The sequence below is a fragment of the Salvelinus fontinalis genome, chromosome 29 (assembly GCF_029448725.1).
Source record: "Salvelinus fontinalis isolate EN_2023a chromosome 29, ASM2944872v1, whole genome shotgun sequence".
NCBI lineage: Eukaryota > Metazoa > Chordata > Actinopteri > Salmoniformes > Salmonidae > Salvelinus > Salvelinus fontinalis.
Genome location: NC_074693.1, coordinates 24,063,785 through 24,083,588, shown reverse-complemented (window position 1 = coordinate 24,083,588; position 19,804 = coordinate 24,063,785). Strand labels below are relative to the sequence as shown.

The window sequence follows — 19,804 nt, the reverse complement described above, 5'->3', positions numbered from 1 at the left end:
CTCAGGATGGTAAGTTGGTGGTTGAAGATATCCCTCTAGTGGTGTGGGGGCTGTGCTTTGGCAAAGTGGGTGGGGTTATATCCTTCCTGTTTGGCCCTGTCCGGGGGTATCGTCGGATGGGGCCACAGTGTCTCCCGACCCCTCCTGTCTCAGCCTCCAGTATTTATGCTGCAGTAGTTTATGTGTCTGGGGGCTAGGGTCAGTCTGTTATATCTGGAGTTTTTCTCCTGTCTTATCCGGTGTCCTGTGTGAATTTAAGTATGCTCTCTCTAATTCTCTCTTTCTTTCTCTCTTTCTTTCTCTCTTTCTTTCTCTCTTTCTTTCTCTCTCTCTCTCGGAGGACCTGAGCCCTAGGACCATGCCTCAGGACTTCCTGGCCTGATGACTCCTTGCTGTCCCCAGTCCACCTGGCCGTGCTGCTGCTCCAGTTTCAACTGTTCTGCCTGCGGCTATGGAACCCTGACTTGTTCACCGGACATGCTACCTGTCCCAGACCTGCTGTTTTCAACTCTCTAGAGACAGCAGGAGCGGTAGAGATACTATGAATGATCGGCTATGAAAAGCCAACTGACATTTACTCCTGAGGTGCTAACCTGTTTCACCTTCAACAATCACTGTGATTATTATTATTTGACCCTGCTGGTCATCTATGAACATCTTGGCCATGTTCTGTTATAATCTCTACCCGGCACAGCCAGAAGAGGACTGGCCACCCCTCATAGCCTGGTTCCTCTCTAAGTTTCTTCCTAAGTTCTGGCCTTTCTAGGGAGTTTTTCCTAGCCACCGTGCTTCTACACCTGCATTACTTGCTGTTTGGGGTTTTAGGCTGGGTTTCTGTACAGCACTTTGAAATATCAGCTGAAATCTGTATAAATGTACAAATACATTTGATTTGATTTGATGCTGATTCAACTCGCAGTTGATACCATTTCCCCAGTAACATGTCATTACATGATGTGATGAAACGTTGAAACTTAGTTGAAGGCTACCTTCGTAGCAAGGTGATGTAGAACGAGTGCGTTATGACACACAAAGTCATAAACTCGCGAATCAGGGACGGCGTTATGGGTGGAACTTAGGGGGCCTGGCCTGCCCTACTGTACCTCCTTGTCCATCCAAATAAAATACTTAAATATTGATCATTTATCTGACCAAGACGCGTGCTGACAGAAAGACCCATAATTGTCAGATAAAGCATCTGAGCAAGCGAAACAGCGCCTCTCTGTCTCAGTATGTGTAGCCCATGTATCTAATCCTGTCTGAACAAAAAGAAAATGGCATGACATTTTCTGCCAGACCGCATCAGATACATGGGGCTACATATTGTAAGACAGAAGCAGTGTCGACCCGTCATTCAAGGCATTGTTTGCAGTCTTGAGTAAGGCAGCTCCAAAATGCTGGTGTTTCAGCCTAGCTCAGTGCTTTCTGTGGTGGTGGGGCAGTCAGCGGAAAACACTGAGCGTAGGGGTTGGTAAAATTCTCTAGTTGCGCCATGATTGACTCAGTGTTCTGTCACTCATGGGGACACTATGTCACCACCAAATCTAGGGGTAAAGCTCGAAAATTTAAGCCCCTTGAGTGCTACCATTGTCACTCATGGGGACATGTTAAAAGAATTTATAAAGGTTTGTCACGTTCCTGACCTGTTTTCCTTGTTTTTGTATGTGTTTAGTTGGTCAGGGCGTGAGTTGGGGTGGGCATTCTATGTTATGTGTTGCCTGATATGGTTCTCAATTAGAGGCAGGTGTTTGACGTTTCCTCTGATTGAGAACCATATTAAGGTAGGCTGTTCTCACTGTTTGTTTGTGGGTGATTGTTCCTGTGTCTGTGTATGTCGCACCACACAGGACTGTTTCGTTTGTGTTCGTGTATGTGTTCGTTCCTGTTCGTGCGTTATGTCATCTCGTTCAGGTTTGTTCACATCGTTTCTTGTTTTGTAGCTTATTCAAGTGTATTTCGTGTCACTTTTCGTCTTGTCAATTTAATTAAATCATTATGTCTACATACCTCACTGCATGTTGGTCCGATCCTTGCTCCTCCTCGTCTGAGGAGGAGAACGACTTAGACGAACTTTACAGGGTTGAAGATAAATGATTAAATAATTCTACCTGGAAACTTAACCATTAGGGATTAGATGTTATGTTGCATAGACAAGGAGTAATTAAAGCTGATAAACATATGTCCAAACAGGTTGGACTGGGGAAGAGAGGAATGTATGTGTGTGCCGAAAGAAAACAAAGAGAATCCTTAACCTATGTTTGAACTGACCCGGCTATAACTCTGGGGAGATAAGATAGGACAGGGAGAACCCCTCCATGTTTCCCTTATCTTGGGGGGAATGGAACTGTCAGTTGGGTAGTGATCAACTGTGGTGAGAATTGTAGAGAAGTAGATAGGATAGCTCTCCTAATGTTAGTGTGTATGTATGTGCGTAGGTTAAGAGAATGTTATAAAAGGGACATCTTTGTATATGCATGGTAGAGCTCTCGCGAATAAACTTGGATTTGACTAATTGTGAGCTGGGAATTTAAACCAGAACTTTACACACTCTGGGTTGCAGACCGATTAGGATAATTGAAATTTATGAACATTCATTACAAAATTCTATATCAGGACACTACATCACCGTCAAATCTAAGGGTAGGGCTACATTATAAGTGCCCATCCAAGAAGGCTCAAGGCCATTGGTCACAGATAAAATGACATCAAATCACGTTACAGTGGGGAGAACAAGTATTTGATACACTGCCGATTTTGCAGGTTTTCCTAGGTCTGCTTATGGCCATAGTTTGTACGTCTCAATTGTCAGTAGAAACCACATTTGTTTAAGCAAGTCAGCCATATCAGCTATGTTTTTTGAAAAGGCAGTAAATGTGCCTGAATGAACTGTTTCGCTGCAAGACAAAGCTCCGCTGAAAGCCAGGTGTAGCAGTGGTAAGGTGTTGGTCCTAACAGATTGTGGGCACCGTTTGTCACCGTTATAGTGCCATTAATGTATTGTTTAGTTTTGTGTGGTGGCTTTAATGGCATGCATAAAAAAAATGTTTTTAGTTTGCCCCACCAAGATGTACATGCTAAAATCGCCACTGGACAGAAGAGAGCTTTCTAAGTTGATCTGATGCTATTGTAGACTAACATGTGAAGGTAACCTAATTTTTGAAGTGATTTGTTTTACAATTACATGAAAACATCATGACTGGTTGTGTTATGCCACGTTAAAAGGTAGGCAAATACATTTTTACAGTTAAATTACATGTCGTTACTATAAAACCGACAATATGACCGCTAAAGTAGTCATTTGGACTGCTCATTAATTAAACAAATGTATTAGTCTGCCATTTTTAAAGTCATACCACCCTCCGTAGTTGTTAGAGTCTTAATATAACAAACAGAACTGGTTTTATAGACAGTTTTAGGAGGACATGTAATGTCATATATGTTTGCTCCCCTCCTCCCCAGGGCCGGCGACTGAACAAATCTGTTGGACAGGCATTTGATTTCCATAGGGGGGCACGTTTTTTACACGGGACCTCCTATGTGGATATATGCAGTAGCGGTGCACGGGTAAAATCACTAGGGAAGCCAGAAAACTGGGGAAGCGAGAAAAAAAGCCATATTACAACCTATGTGTTGTAACAATTGCGTTGTTTGCTCTATAAACTGTTAGATCATATGCTTTGCAACCGTGATATATAAGCCTAAAGCCGAGACAATAAGAAGACAGTGGCAGAATCAATTCAACCACACCTTTGTTTCATCCCAAAACCGGAGAGAAACCTCTGTCCGGTGAAGTCCACAAAGCATATAATGCATGTAACAAACAGATACATGACCTACAGCATGGTCAACCAAGTGAATGTTTCTGACAATTTCGGACCATTCAACAACTATTGATTTAGAACCACAGAGAGTTACCGCAAGTTGCAAAGTAAACAGGAGCTGCCTCCACTATTCCAGCAACATTTGAACTTCATCATCATCAAATCACCTATGATTTGTCTAATACAGTGACAACCAAAGACACCAAAAACAATTTAGTCCAATCAACGTAAGCAAAATATAATGTGGTTCTGATTTCTGTGCGCGTGCATGTGTGTGTGTGTGCATGCGCATTCGTGCAAGTAGAAAAAACATGACTCACCCTACTTTTAGAGAAATGCCAATGCCCTCCTCTCTTTCATGTTGATGAAACGGTCTATCACTCTGTCATATAGTAAACACTTTTATTTTTATTTTTCCTAGGCTGCCTGGCTAAAATGCTTGCTCTCTAGCCTAACTTCCTTTCATGGGCAATGTTAGCTAGTTAACATTAGCTTCTACATATAGATACATATTGAAATTCCATCCTCTCAGGCCAGGGGCACAATGTATGAATTAATGGTTGGATCAGAATCGCCGTTATAATCATTGGCAAGTACGGAGAATTAAGTAAAACTACAAGTCACAATCCCTATCTCCATCCATGGCTAATTTAGGTAAGGGACAATTTTAGCTAGCTAGCCACCGGATGACAACAACACAACAAGATTCAACAATTTAAGTTGTTTCTGTCAATGACGTATGCTTTCAATGCGATTTGATAGGAGTGAAGCCAAATCCAAACTGGCTTCCCTTGACACTTTTTTTGGGTAGCCAGGACCATTCACGGTTGAGCTCAACGCTGGTATTATTTTATACTTTTTTTTATCAAGGAAGGCCAAATGCTCGCTGGCTTCCCTTGCATTCAATGCTACGGCGGCAACAATGTAATTCTCTTTTGCAGCTTGCTCACCGTTCATCTTGGTGGTTGGGGTATTTATTTTTATTTTGTTGTTATAAAAATAAGCTTATACCAGATTCCAACACCAATGCCCTTACCAAAAAAAGATTGCAAAGTGCAGTATAACTCCAAAATAACACGTTTTTTTAAACTACACTAATTTTGCAGTTACAGTGCAGTATAACTGCAGTTCAACTACAGGACACTGCAGTTATTCTGGAATTACTGCGTCCAAAATACCACAGTTGACTGCAGTTAATGCACTTTTACTGCAGTTTCAAAACTACAATCTTTCTGTTTCATAGTTGTAACAAAGGCCCTCCACGATTACAATTTATTGAAGACCTAAATATGATTATTATTTGTATTTTTTTATACTTATCTTCACATAGGTGGTCCCGTGTGTCACGTTCCTGACCTTATTTTCCTTTGTTTAGCTTTGTTTAGTTGGTCAGGACGTGAGCTGGGTGGGCAGTCTATGTTATGTGTTTCTATGTTTAGGTTCATTGGTAATTAGCCTTATATGGTTCTCAATCAGGGGCAGGTGTTTGACGTTTCCTCTGATTGAGAACCATATAAAGGTAGGCTGTTCACACCGTCTGTTGGTGGGTGATTGTCTTCCGTGTCAGTGTTGTTACCACACGGGACTGTTTTGTTTGTTTTAGTCGGTTCCTGTTCGTGCGTTCTTTGTGTTCTATAAGTTCTCATGTTCAGGTCTGTCTACCTCGTTTTGTTGTTTTGTAGTTATTCAAGTGTGCTTCGTGTTCGTCTTGTTTAATAAATCAACATGTATTCATCACCAGCTGCGTTTTGGTCCAATCCATGCTCCTCCTCAGACGAGGAGGAGAACAACCGTTACACTGTGAAAAAATTGTGTCCCCTTACGGAAATCAAATGCTGCACTAACGAATTCGTCCCTGCCAACTATTTCTACAATTGATCACCTTAAAATCTGATTTTAAACCTAACCCTAACTTTAACCACAATGCCTAACCCTCACCTCGAATCAAGACCAAAAAGCAAATTTTTGTTTTCATTCATTTTTACAAAATAGCCAATTTGACTTTGTGGCTGTGCTATCTAGTGGAAACCTGTCTCTTACTATCTTGCCATAACTGATTTGACAGATAAATATCAGCTAGATAGGCTAGCCAACTCCCCTTAGCAAAGTTAGCATAGCTTACCTCGCTATACTCACTACTGCCCTTGTTTGTTGTGATTGAATGGCAAACCCAAGAAAGACCCATATCAAATCACACCACCAAGACTACTCTCGTTTGGCTTCAGTCATGGTTGTTAGCATTTCTTGACCAAGCTTCAAAACGAAGCCAAATCAGGAAGTTCAGTCGCTCTTTAATATGATTCAATTTTAGTTTTCCATCTCCTCAAAAGTATCTCTGGCCGAACTCATAGACTTAGGCATTGTATCTGTCCCATTATGACATCTGTGAGAGGATTGACAGCGCCCTTGACGCCATCTCCATTTTGAATAGTCAATTTTCTTCTATTATTTCTATGAGTTTGCAAACAAACTGAAAGCCAAGATTGGCGATTTACTGCCACCTGCAGTTATGGCATGTTTGCTCACAAGTATAATTCATTGGCTGATCCGTCCTGATGGCCTGGATGGAATCATGTGATCCTTTCTTAACCCATAGGAAGTCCCACCCAGTTCACTACTTCAAAATGGTGAAAGTCCTTAATGGCACTCCCCATGCTAAAACAGGCTTTTGGTCACTAGAGTCCTTTATCTATCTCTATTGGACAAACTACTTTTGATCTATCCCATTACCCTTTGAGAGATACGAGACAGATTTGTGCAGGTGGAATCGTTGCGCTATCTGACGTAAGACAATGGCTGCGCACAGCAAATGAGCAAAGATGGTATTCTCATGCAACAGTAGGCTATCAAACCAAACCTAAACATTTCTAGGCTAAAAGTTTATCACATGTCATGACAGTTAGCTGAAAGATTTGGCTATTTAGCCAGATTTGATTTACTATCCTACAGATTTGTACGCCTAGATATATTCTAGATTTGACACATAAGAACCTGACTTCTGACTTTCCCCCTGCCCAGTATTTTCAATCAAATTTATGAATGAAGTTTGAATGTTATCCTATTTTTTATTATATTTTTTTATCTTATTTAACTAGGCAAGTCAGTTAAGAACAAATTCTTATTTACAATGACAGCCTACACCGGCCAAACTCGGACAATGCTGGGCCAATTGTGCACCGCCCTATGGGACTCCCAATCACAGCCGGTTGTGATACAGTCTGGATTCAAACCAGGTTGTCTGTAGTGATGCCTCTAGCACGCCTCTAGCACTGAGATGCAGTGCCTTAGACCACTGCGCCAATTGGGACCCCTATTCATTTGTATAACCATTGTGATTAATGAAATTATATATCAATTCCTTTACGAACAACACTCCTCGCAGCTCATAATGTATCACCTTTATAATAAAGCACATGCACCTTTGATCCCATTTGCAGACCAACACGAGAAAAATTCTGTACAGTATTAAGTAGCCTAGGGCTAGCCTATATTCAGTATCCAAAACGGATAAGCCTGTAGTCTATATGTTGTAGGCTAAGTATATGGAACAAGGTCCAGCTCAAATAGAGACTCATCATTATAACCTGTGGTAACTCCCATGCACCTATCAAACAGCACCCGAAGATCCGATTTCAGGACCTTGCAGAGCTACCACAATTTAGCGCAAGAAAAGCACTGCTTGCGACTTAAGAACCGTCACTGGTGGAGGGCGCCACTCAAAGCTATCCACCGCCCAGCATAACAACAATATTTTACACACCTGTGTGGGCTTGCTGGTGTGTCGGTAAAAACAAATATTTTATTTGGGAAGGGTAAGACAGTAGTTTTGGCAACAAAATTATTTTACTGTGCCAGGTCGTACACATACTTTTATTGTCACACAAGGTGGTCACCTGTGGATTCAAAGTGAGTAGCCTAACAATTCTTTACATGGCTCCACTTGCATTTGCAACCCAATTTAAAAAAAAATAAGAATTCAATAGTTCAACACATAGGGTGACAGTGAGCAAAAATAATTAACACATTTCAAATAAACAGGAAGTTGACAATAGTTTATAGGGTTATTGGTTAAAGATTCTGAGGTCATTTCAGCCCATTCTCTTATGCCAGATTACATTTGGAGCTGGCGAAATGTGGAAGCTATACCGTCCACTATGGGAAATGTGAGCGCCTATTACCATCTACTAAGCTTGCGGCTTGCTAGTGCGTTGTCGATGGGGATGGTGGATGGGTGTTTAAGCCACAGACTCCGGGTTCGAAGGTCTCGTATTCAATCCCAGTGCTAGACACTCATATTTTGTTTTAAGCCTTTCCCAAACATTAACCCTAACCATTCGGAATGAATGCCTAAACTTAAGGTTTAGTTTCCCTTTTGCGGAGTTTGACTGACATCTAAGATATGGCACCACATAATTAAAACATCAAGCCATGGCTTAATTCTATTACTGCAGTTACGCCACGAGTTCACGTTTTATTTGGAGATTGGATTGGGTAATTTCTGTCATTTAGCTATTAACATTGAAGCTGTGACACCTATTGTTATTCTTAGATGTATTTTTTCCTTGACATCGTCAAATAACTTAAGCATAGATCACTAACTTTTTTGATAATTTGACATACAGATACTAGAGGCTATGAGTAACTTGGCCAAAAATAATGGCACCGATTGGTCTATAGGTGGTGCTGCTATAAGCAGTCTCACTTAAATCTTCATATCCGCCGTCCTGTTTGACCTACAGACTTGAAACGTTGTAGGTAGATCTTTCCTTGTGCTGAACAAATTTGCCTTAAGGAGCCATAAGGTTCATCAGGATAGATTTTCCTCCATCTTGGACATTTTGGAAAACCTTTGAAAAACTTTGAAATAACACAAAATTCGGTATTTAGGCCTATGGTACATCTCCTAACTTAGTTTGTGATTTGTTAAAGATCAAAACGTTATTTATTTTTGTTTCAAGCTGGTTGAGTCTGTCAGCAGTTGCTGCCGATATGAAGAATTTGTGTCAAATGTAGAATGATGTATAGATCTGTAAATATTTTTTTTTATTAATCATTGTGTATATTTGATTTATTAACTTAATAATCAAGAGCCTTAATATCATTCCTTTTATTTATATGCATTGTTTAGATTTGAAGTTTTGACAGCTTTGTAAGCTTACAACTTCCTTATTTTTGAAAAATATTGTTTCAAAAATGTAAGTCTTAAAACATGGCTACAATATATTGGCACACAATCACATCCTTTACCTGCTGGCTGATTAAAGGAATAGGGGAAATGAAGGCTATATGCTAATGCTAGGAATTCAAGGATCATCCTGATTCAAGTTTGGTTAGAGGTTGATAAATAAGGAAATCAGATTTTACGAGTCCATTTAAATCCTTTGTAAATCCAGTTCACAATGGCCTATCAACTTTGCCAATGGCAATGATGAACCATGTTAAGTTTGGCAATGATATTTACATTTACATTTAAGTCATTTAGCAGACGCTCTTATCCAGAGCGACTTACAAATAAAAAGAAGGAAACTATTAACAATTCACTTTTTTGACTATGTAACATCGCGCTTAAAAGAATCAAAACAAATATTCTTCTCATGGACTAAATGTCAGATTCACTCCGAATGTGGTCTTTGAACTCACAATAGTCTCTAAAGAGTTTGAGTGTCACGTCCTAATCTTAGTTCCTTTTCTATGTCTCTATTTTAGTTTGGTCAGGGCGTGAGTTGGGGTGGGCATTCTATGTTTTGTTCTATGTGTTTTTATTCTCTGTTGTAGGTCTAGGTTTTCTGTTTCTATGGGTTTGGCCTGGTATGGTTCTCAATCAGAGGCAGCTATCTATTGTTGTCTCTGATTGAGAGCCATACTTAGGTTGCCTGTTTTCCCACTATGATTTGTGGATAGTTGTTTTCTGTCTTTGTATTAGTTACCAGACGGAACTGTTTCAGTTGTTCTTTGTTTGTTTATTTTGTATTTTAATGTTCAGTGCATTTTAATAAAATGACGAACACTTACGACGCTGCACATTGGTACGATCCTTCCTACTCCTACTCAGACGAAGAGGAGATCCGTTACAGAACTACCCACTACCAACGGACCAAGCAGCATGGTAACAAGGAGCAGAGGGTTCTAGACTCCTGGACTTGGGAGGAGATATTGGACGATAAGGGACCTTGGAGTCAGGCTGGGGAATATCGCCGCCCCATAGAAGAACTGGAGGCAGCGAAAGCTGAGCGGCAGCGATATGAGGTAAGGCAGCGCAACAGGCAGCGCAACAGGGGGGCACACAGGGAGATTGGCGGTGTCAGGCGATAGACCTGAGCGAACTCCCCATGCTTACCGAAAGCAGCGTTGTACTGGTCAGGCACCGTGTTATGCGGTGGAGCGCACGGTGTCGCAAGTACGCGCTCATAGCCTGGAGCGCTATAGGCCAGCCCCCCGCAAGTGGCATGCAAGAGTGGGCATCCAGCCAGGGCGCATTGTGCCGGCTCAGCGTGTTTGGTCTCCGGTACGCCGTTTCGGCCCACGGTATCTTACGCCTGCTCTGCGTGCTGTGTCTCCGTGGTGCTGGGAGGGTGCAGTGCGTCCTATGCCTGAGCTCCGCCCATGCCGGGTGAATGTGGGCGTTGAGCCTAAGGGAGAGGTGTGAGTGGTATGCACCAGAGCTCCAGTGCTCCCCCACAGCACGGTTCAACCTGTGCCTGCACTCTGGAGGGTCCGGGCTAAAGTGGTCATCCAGCCTGGAGGAGTGGTGCCAAGGCTGCGCACCAGGGCTCCAGTGCTCCCCCACAGCCCGGTCCATCCGGTGCCTCCTCCACGCACCAGGCCTACTGTAGGTCTCCCCAGCCTGGTGGGCCCTGTGGCAGTGCCACACACTAGGCTGTCTCTCCGTCTCCTCCCTCCAGGTTCTCTCTCCAGTCAGGAGCTGCCAGAGCCGCCCGTCTGTCCTGAGCTGCCAGAGTCGCCCTTCACTCCGGAGCTGCCAGAGTCGCCCTTCACTCCGGAGCTGCCAGAGTCGCCCTTCACTCCGGCGCTGCCAGAGTCTCCCGTCTATTTGGGGCTCGCTGCAAGGGGCCCAGTCCGGGGTCGGTGGCGAGGGTCGCCGCTCCAAAGGCGCCACCTAAGTGGGCCAAGACTATGGTGGAGTGGGGTCCACGTCCAAGGGCAAACAGGTCTGGAGTGAACCAAGGACTATATCTATTCCTAGTTCTATATTTTTTGAATGGGGCATGCTTATTTAAGATGGTGAGGAAGGCACTTTTAAAGAATAATCAGGCATCCTCTACTGACGGGATGAGATCAATGTCATTCCAGGATACCCCGGCCAGGTCGATTAGAAAGGCCTGCTCGCAGAAGTGTTTTAGGGAGCGTTTGACAGTGATGAGGGGTGGTCGTTTGGTCGCAGACCCATTACGGATGCAGGCAATGAGGCAGTGATCACTGAGATCTTGGTTGAAAACAGCAGAGGTGTATTTGGAGGGCGAGTTAGTTAGGATGATATCTATGAGGGTGCCCGTGTTTACGGATTTGGGGTTGTATCTGGTAGGTTCATTGATCATTTGTGTGAGATTGAGGGCATCAAGCTTAGATTGTAGGATAGCATAGATTCAAGGCATAGTGTACAGACAAAAGTAAGGTAGGATGTGAGTACATTGGAGGTAAACCTAGGCATTGAGTAATAATGAGAGAGATATAGTATCTGGAGACGTTTAAACCAGGTGATGTCATCACATATGTAGGAGGTGGAACAACATGGTTGGTTAAGGCATATTGAGCAGGGCTAGAGGCTCTACAGTGAAATATGACAGTAATCACTAACCAGGACAGTAATGGACGAGGCATATTGATATTAGAGACAGGCATGCGTAGCCAAGTGAACATATGGGTCCAGTGAGTGGTTGGGCTGGCTGGGGACACGGCGATTCAGATAGTTTGCAGGCCGGTGCTAACAAGCTTGTAGTTAGTAGGCCGGGGCAAGCAAGCTAGCAGTTAGCAGACCGGGGCTAGCAAGCTAGCAGTTAGGAGACCAGGGCTAGCAAGTAAGCAGAAGGGCCTTTGGGGGACGTCGCAATGGAGGTAAGTCTGTTTTTGCCTCTTCGTGCGGTGACGTCGATAGACCAGTTGTGGATTAGTAGGGTTCCAAGTAGCTCTAGGTAGCTAGCAGGCCGCGGTTAGCAGAATGGGTCTTCAGCGGACGTCGCGCCAGAGGGGCCTGTTGGAATCCTCGGGCAGATTATGTCGGTATTCCAGTCGTAGAGGATTGGCGGGATTCCGTGCCCCGTACCGGCAGTAGAAGGGGTCCGGATATTGTAGCCCAGGAGTGGGCTTCGGTGGTAGCCCAGGAGCCCTAGCCGAGCTAGCTTCAGGCTAATTGGTGCTTGCTCCAGGATGGAAACGCTAGCCAGGAGTAGTCACCCGGGATTGCGGTTAGCTAATTGCGACGATCCAGATGAAAATGTTCAGAGTCTGCGGTAGGAATCCGGGGATATGGAGAGAAGAAAATAGGTCCGTTATGCTCTGGTTTGAGTCACGTTGTACGAACTGGCGAGAGCTTTCCGAGCTAAAGGTTAGCTGATGACCGTTAGCAGTAGTTTCCTGACTGATAGCTGGTAGGTAGTTAGCTGGCTAGCTTCAGTTGAGGGATTCCAGATCCGAAGTAAATAGAAATACTTTAGGAAAAAAAAAACTGATCCACGCCACATTGGGTGAGGTGGGTTGCAGGAGACTATTTAGAAGTTGAGGTTTAGGAAAATATTTTTAAAAGATATGCGTAGAAAAATATATAAAAGATATATACAACGGACACGACAGGACAAAGACAAAGACGTATGACTGCTACGCCATCTTAGATTTCCAATATGATGTACATGTCTGTACCAGAATTACAATTATAGCTGATAAATTATTATTCATACATGCAGCATAACAGACACTTTCTTACCTGGTCCATTTGAATGACGCATGTTGTAAAATTGTCACATCCCCTAAGACCATCAAATAAAGCCATGGGCTTTTTCTCCACATATGCCCTGAGGAAATACAATAGATGAGTACTACCTAAATCATTTGCTGTTATGTGATTCCTTTTTCAATAGTCTGTACTGGGCAATAATACATTTTGTCACTTCTCTGAGTGGATATGTTACCTGTAATTGCTGAATCTCTTTGTCCTGGTCCCGTGCATTATTATCTCTCTAAACAGAGATAAACAATATTGAACATCTCATTCAACAATGGCTAAGGGAGCTTTGACAGAGACATCAAGGCTAAATTAACTCACCTGGTGTCTGCTCCTGTGGTCCTACGTGTCATTTGATCAGGTAGTCCTTTCAATCTGTGCAGCGCAGCCACATCAGACCTCAACTCATCCCAGTCTTTGTCCTCAAGTTCTATGGAAAGAAGTTAATATTGTTATTTTACACATTCTTTAAAAAATCTGGAATACAAAAACTACACTAAATGATACCCACTTTTAAACTTGATTGTGAAAACAGCACGTCTTACCAAACTCTTTTGTTAGTCCAAGGATACACAAAAGGAGCATGACCTTTGGTGCACTTTGAAATCCTTGTCCCGCCATTACAACTCCTGCCAAAACATTTGACAGTGAAACATACAGGTCAAATACACTCTTAGAAAAAAGGATTCTAAAAGGGTTCTTCCGCTGTCTCCATAGAACCCTTTTTGGTTCCAGGTAGAACCCTTTTGGGTTCCAGATAGAACCCTCAGTGAAAAGGGTTCTACATAGAACCCCAAAATGTTCTACCTGGAACCAAAACGCGCTCTTTAAAGGGTTCTCCTATGGGGACAGCCAAGAACCCTTTTAGGTTCTAGTTAGCACTTTTTTTTCTTCAAGAGTGTAGGCAGTGGGATCACAGTTTGTTAATCTGAAATAAATAATTTCCACTGTAGCCCACAGACATCCCTTAGAACTTTGGTTTCACTTTTGGTTTATGTGGGAAATCCCCCAAAACAGGAAATAACACATTGGCTCTGAAGTGTGAATAACATCTGAAACACAAGTCCAGTCCAGTCACATACACCACCTTTCTGTCTTTGTCTTCAGTTATGATTGCAAAGTCAAATGATAAAGTTCAACAAAACGTTTGGGTTACGGATGTAACCTTGTTTCTCTGAGTAGAGTGACGAGTTGCCAAACAACCTATGGGAACTCCTTCCCCTTCTTGCGACCTGATTGAGATGCTTAATATCAAAGATGTTTACAGTCATCAGAAGTTCCCATAGGTTGTTTGGCGACCGGTTACGAAATCGAAAGAGAACCCTTATTTTTGAATATGAAAAGAAAACAATTGAGTAATACTATCAATAATATCAATGTTATGTTTGTTCAGCTTTTACTCAAAAAAAGCTATGAAAGAAAAGGGAAAACTGCCTATGCAAATCAACAACAGCCTATGGACTGTATAAGAAAATACCATATACAGTTACATTTTCAGTAAACGATCAGTCAAGTAAACCAGTCACTATTATTATAATTTTATCTCATATGGTCACTAAATTGTTATTTAGGAATATGGTCGTACCATATTACTTAAATCCCGTTCTTACTGCACCCCTTTGATTTGAATGAAACCTTCCATACATGTTTGCCCATAGTAGTACTGGCCAGAAATATACTTTTTGGACCTGAATGCCAAAACATTCAGGTTATAGTGGTGTTCAAAGTTGAGCTATTTTTCAGTTTTGACTAGGTGATATACAGCTACAAGTTATGGACAGTTGTGGAAAAAGTACCCAATTGTCATACTTGAGTAAAAGTAAAGACACCTTAATGGAAAATTACTCAAGTAAAAGTAAAAGTCACCCAGTAAAATACTACTTGAGTAAAAGTCAACGTATTTGGTTTTAAATATACTTTAGTATCAAAAGTAAATGTAATTGCTAAAATATACTTTGTATCAAAAGTAAAAGTATAAATCATTTCAAATTCCTTATATTAAATGGCACGCCTTAGAGATCCTTTTTATGTCTCTATTTGGTTTGGTCAGGGTGTGATTTGGGGTGGGTATTCTATGTTCTATTATTTGTATTTCTATGTTTTGGCCCGGGTAGGGTTCTCAATCAGGGACAGCTGTCTATCGTTGTCTCTGATTGAGAACCATACTTAGGTAGCCCTTTTTCCCACCTGTCTTTGTGGGAAGTTGACTTTGTTTATGGCGCAAATCCTTTAGCGTCACGGTTTGTTTTTGGTAGTGTTTGTTTTGTCGGCGTATTCACTTAAATAAAGGAATATGTACGTTTACCACGCTGCGCTTTGGTCCACCTCCTTCAACAGCTGTGACATTAAGCAAACCAGAGGCACCGGTTTCTTAGTTATAAAATTTACGGATAGCCAGGGGCACAATCCAACACTCAGAGTCCACCAGATCAGAAGCAGTAGGGATGAACACGGATGTTCTCTTGATAAGTGCGTGATTTTGACAATTTTCCTGTCCTGCTAAGCATTCAAAATGTAACTAGTAAAAGGTGAAAATATTGTCACTTACCTTGATCCTGGCCTGGATTCGAAGATACATTAAGTTTGTCTGAAAGTAGTTTCTCTGAATAACCTCCCTTAAACCATGCACTTACTGGATATTAGGGGATACAGTCAAAACAGAAGTGAAAGTGGGAACCTGAAACAGAAGTGAAAGTGGGAACCTACTACAGACCATTTCATATCTACACAACATCTACACACCATAACCACTGTTCCCCTACCAGAAAAATGTGATACCCTAAAGTGTTGTGTATTAACGCACCCCAATTCAGAAGGAAACTGAAGCAAGGATGGCTTGACTGCGTTTTGCGAGTGTCGGCTTACTTGACCGCAATTAAATACCCAGTGACGTAGGCTTGTCAAGGTACAGTATATTAAACTTCTAATTTGCAAGACCCATAGACATACACTATGTACACAAAGGTATTTGAACACCCCTACAAATTAGTGGATTCGGCTATTTCAGCCACACACTTTGCTGACAGGTGTATAAAATCAAGCACACAGCCATGCAATCTCCATAGACATACAGCCATGCAATCTCCATAGACAAACATTGGCAGTAGAATGGCCTTACTGAAGAGCTCGGTGACTTTCAATGTGGCACCCTCATAGGATGCCACGTTTCCAACAAGTTAGTTTGTCAAATTTCTGCACTGCTAGAGCTGCCCCGGTCAACTGTAAATGATGTTATTGTGAAGTGGAAACGTTGAGGCGCAACAACAGCTCAGCCGCTAAGTGGTAGGCCACACAAGCTCACCGAACGGGACCACCTAGTGCTGAAGCACTTAGCTTGTAAAAATCATCTGTCCTCAGTTGCAACACTCGAGACCGAGTTTCAAACTGCCTCTGGAAGCAACGTCAGCACAGTAAGTGTTTGTCGGGAGGTCATTAAATGGGTTTCCAGCCGCACACAAGCCTAAGATCACCATGCACAATGCCAAGCGTCGGCTGGAGTTGTATAAAGCTCGCCGCCATTGAACTCTGGAGCAGTGAAAACGCGTTCACTGGAGCTTCACCATTTGGCACTCCGACAGACGAATCTGGGTTTGGCGGATGCAAGGAGAGCAATACCTGCCCCAATGCATAGTGCCAACTGTAGAGTTTGGTGGAGGAGGAATAATGGTCTGGAGCTGTTTTTCATGGTTCGGTCAAGGCCCCTAAGTTCCAGTGAATGGAAATCTTAATGCTACAGAATACAATGACGTTCTAGACAAGTCTGTGCTTCGAACTTTGTGGCTACAGTTTGGGGAAGACCCTTTCCTGTTTCTGCATGACAATGCCCCTGTGCACAAAGCGAGGTCCATACAGAAATGGTTTGTCGAGATCGGTGTGTAGAAAATTGAATGGCCTGCACAGAGCCCTGACCTCAACCCCAATCGAACACCTTTGGGATTAATTTGAACGCTGACTGAGCCAGGCCTAATCGCCCAACATCAGTGCCCGACCTCACTAATGCTCTTATAGCTGAATGGAAGCAAGTCCCCGCAGCAATGTTCCAATATTTAGTGGAAAGCCTTCCCAGCAGAGTGGAGTGGAAGCTGTTATAGCAGCAAAAAATTTTTTTACATTGAACCTTTATTTAACGAGGGAAGTCAGTCAAGAACAAATTCTTAGTTACAATGACAGCCTTCCTGGGAACAATGTGTAAACTGCTTTGTTCAGACCAACAGATTTTTACCTGGCGCAGCTCAGGGATTCAAGCCAGCAACCTTTCAGTTACTGGCCCAACACTCTAACCACTAGGCTAACTTGGCAGCTCTGGGTTTGATCCAGCAACACTTTTGGTTACTTGCCCAACGTGCTAACCACTAGGCTACCTGCCACCTCATCAAAGAGGCGACCAACTCTATATTAATGTTCAACGAGCAGGTATCCACATACTTTTGGTCATGTAGTGTATGTCTGGGGTGCAATGTCCCCTGGTGGTCATTAAGTAGTATGGTGAAGCTGGGATAGTAACTAACAACATTTTAGTCATTTAGCAGATGCTCTCGTCCAGAGCGATTTACAGTAGCGAGTGCATATATTAATGGCGTTGCAAGCACCACTAATTGGGGACACAAAAAAATCTGAATTCATCATGAGGGTCTGCATACCCACAACCATACACAATGTAAAATACCTGGTGATTTCAGTACCATAAAAAAGGTTTTTACTTTTAAATTACCGTTTATATTTGTAGTTTTTCCCTCGCTCTACTTTTTTCATTCAACTTTTTCACCCCGTACGCTTTATCTGGACGTGGTTCGTCAGGACCTCCACCAGCCGAAGCTAAGTAGTAACATTTTTATTTTATTTTTTTATTTTTCATTTTACCGTTATTTTACCAGGTAAGTTGACTGAGAACACGTTCTCATTTGCATCAACAACCTGGGGAATAGTTACAGGGGAGAGGAGGGGGATGAATGAGCCAATTGTAAACTGGGGATTATTAGGTGACCATGATGGTTTGAGGGCCAGATTGGGAATTTATCCAGGACACCGGGGTTAACACCCCTACTCTTACGATAAGTGCCATTAACATGACGCCTTGTAATTGCAGTCGCTGTACTCATAATATACAGGAGAACGATCGCCTTATGGCGAGGATAGCCGACCGAAACTTTCAACCGGTTCAAGACATTAAGCAACGGGTCGGAGTCCGAGGCCGAGAATTCTCTGGTCTCTACTCCTCCTGTTACGGGATCTGAGACGCCGAAGCCTCCAACCATTAGCTCTGACAAATTGAAAAACCTAGTCATTGGGGACTCCATTACCCACAGTATTAGACTTAAAATGAATCATCCAGCGATCATGCACTGTTTACCAGGGGGCAGGTCTACCGACGTTAAGGCTAATCTGAAGATGGTGCTGGCTAAAGCTAAAACTGGCGAGTGTAGAGAGTATAGAGATATTGTTATCCACGTCGGCACCAACGATGTTAGGATGAAACAGTCAGAGGTCACCAAGCGCAACATAGCTTCAGCGTGTAAATCAGCTAGAAAGATGTATCGGCATTGAGTAATTGTCTCTGGCCCCCTCCCAGTTAGGGGGACTGATGACCTCTACAGCAGTCTCACAACTCAATCGCTGGTTGAAAACTGTTTTCTGCCCCTCCCAAAAGATAGAATTTGTATATAATTGGCCCTCTTTCTGGGACTCACCCACAAACAGGACCAAGTCTGGCCTGTTGAGGACTGACAGACTCCATCCTAGCTGGAGGGGTGCTCTCATCTTATCTACGAACATAGACAGGGCTCTAACTCCCCTAGCTCCACATTGAGATAGGGTGCAGGCCAGGCAGCAGGCTGTTAGCCAGCCTGCCAGCTTAGTGGAGCCTGCCACTAGTACAGTCAGTGTAGTTAGCTCAGCTATCCCCATTGAGACTGTGTCTGTGCCTCGATCTAGGTTGGGCAAAACTAAACATGGCGGTGTTCGCCTTAACAATCTCACTGGAATAAACTTCAGTTAGTTAGTTGAACCAAAAAATCTGATCATATTACTCCAGTGCTAGCTTCTCTACACTGGCTTCCTGTTAAGGCTAGAGCTGATTTCAAGGTTTTACTGTTAACTTACAAAGCATTACATGGGCTTGCTCCTACCTATCTTTCCAATTTGGTCCTGCCGTACATATCTACACGTACGCTACGGTCACAAGACGCAGGCCTCCTTATTGTCCCTAGAATTTCTAAGCAAACAGCTGGAGGCAGAGCTTTCTACTATAGAGCTCAATTTTTATGGAATGGTCTGCCTATCCATGTGAGAGACGCAGACTCGGTCTCAACCTTTGTCTTCAGTGATGACTCATCTCTTCAGTAGGTCCTATGATTGAGTGTAGTCTGGCCCAGGAGTGTGAAGGTGAATGGAAAGGCACTGGAGCAACGAATTGCCCTTGCTGTCTCTGCCTGGCCAGTTCCCCTCTCTATCACTGGCTTACTGGTGCTCTTCCATTCTGTCCCTAGGAGGGGTGCGTCACTTGAATGGGTTGTCCGGGTTGGCGCCCCCCCTGGGTTGTGCCGTGGAGGAGATCTTCGTGGGCTATACTCAGCCTTGTCTCAGGGAGGTAATATGGTGGTTGAAGATATCCCTCTAGTGGTGTGGGGGCTGTGCTTTGGCAAAGTGGGTGGGGTTATATCCTGCCTGTTTGGCCCTGCCAGGGGGTATTGTCGGACGGGGCCACAGTGTCTCTCGACCCCTCCTGTCTCAGCTTCCAGTACTTATGCTGCAATAGTTTGTGTCGGGGGGCTAGGGTCAGTCTGTTATATCTGGAGAATTTCTTCTGTCTTATCCGGTGGCCTGTGTCAGCATTTACCTAGGGGTCATGATAGGGGCTGTACAAATGTTTGGTGTATTAGAATAATTGATTATGCTTATGTTATATTAATAGAAGGGGAGGGGTTATAAGACCCTCCCTCCTTACATTTATAGGGTCATAGACTACAGATTAACAATACAAATTCATTGTAGAGGTTTAGTATTCCACAATTGTTTTTAGTTCTCTCTA

The 19,804-nt window shown here is 43.1% G+C and overlaps 1 protein-coding gene across 2 annotated transcripts in view; it reads right to left on the bottom strand.

Annotated features, from left to right (window-relative positions):
• The window catches only part of LOC129827645 (uncharacterized), a 42,521-nt gene extending 27,098 nt beyond the window's left edge, over nt 1-15,423 (bottom strand). For both annotated transcript variants that reach the window (XM_055888672.1, XM_055888671.1), the window contains exons 1-5: nt 15,326-15,423; nt 13,323-13,406; nt 13,099-13,207; nt 12,965-13,012; nt 12,760-12,847 (exon numbers count right to left, since the gene is read on the bottom strand). In XM_055888672.1, coding sequence (XP_055744647.1) covers nt 12,760-12,847; nt 12,965-13,012; nt 13,099-13,207; nt 13,323-13,398 — 321 coding nt within the window. In that variant the 5' untranslated portion in view covers nt 13,399-13,406; nt 15,326-15,423. The remainder of the gene's footprint in view (nt 1-12,759; nt 12,848-12,964; nt 13,013-13,098; nt 13,208-13,322; nt 13,407-15,325) is intronic.
• Between the last annotated feature and the right edge of the window lie 4,381 nt (nt 15,424-19,804).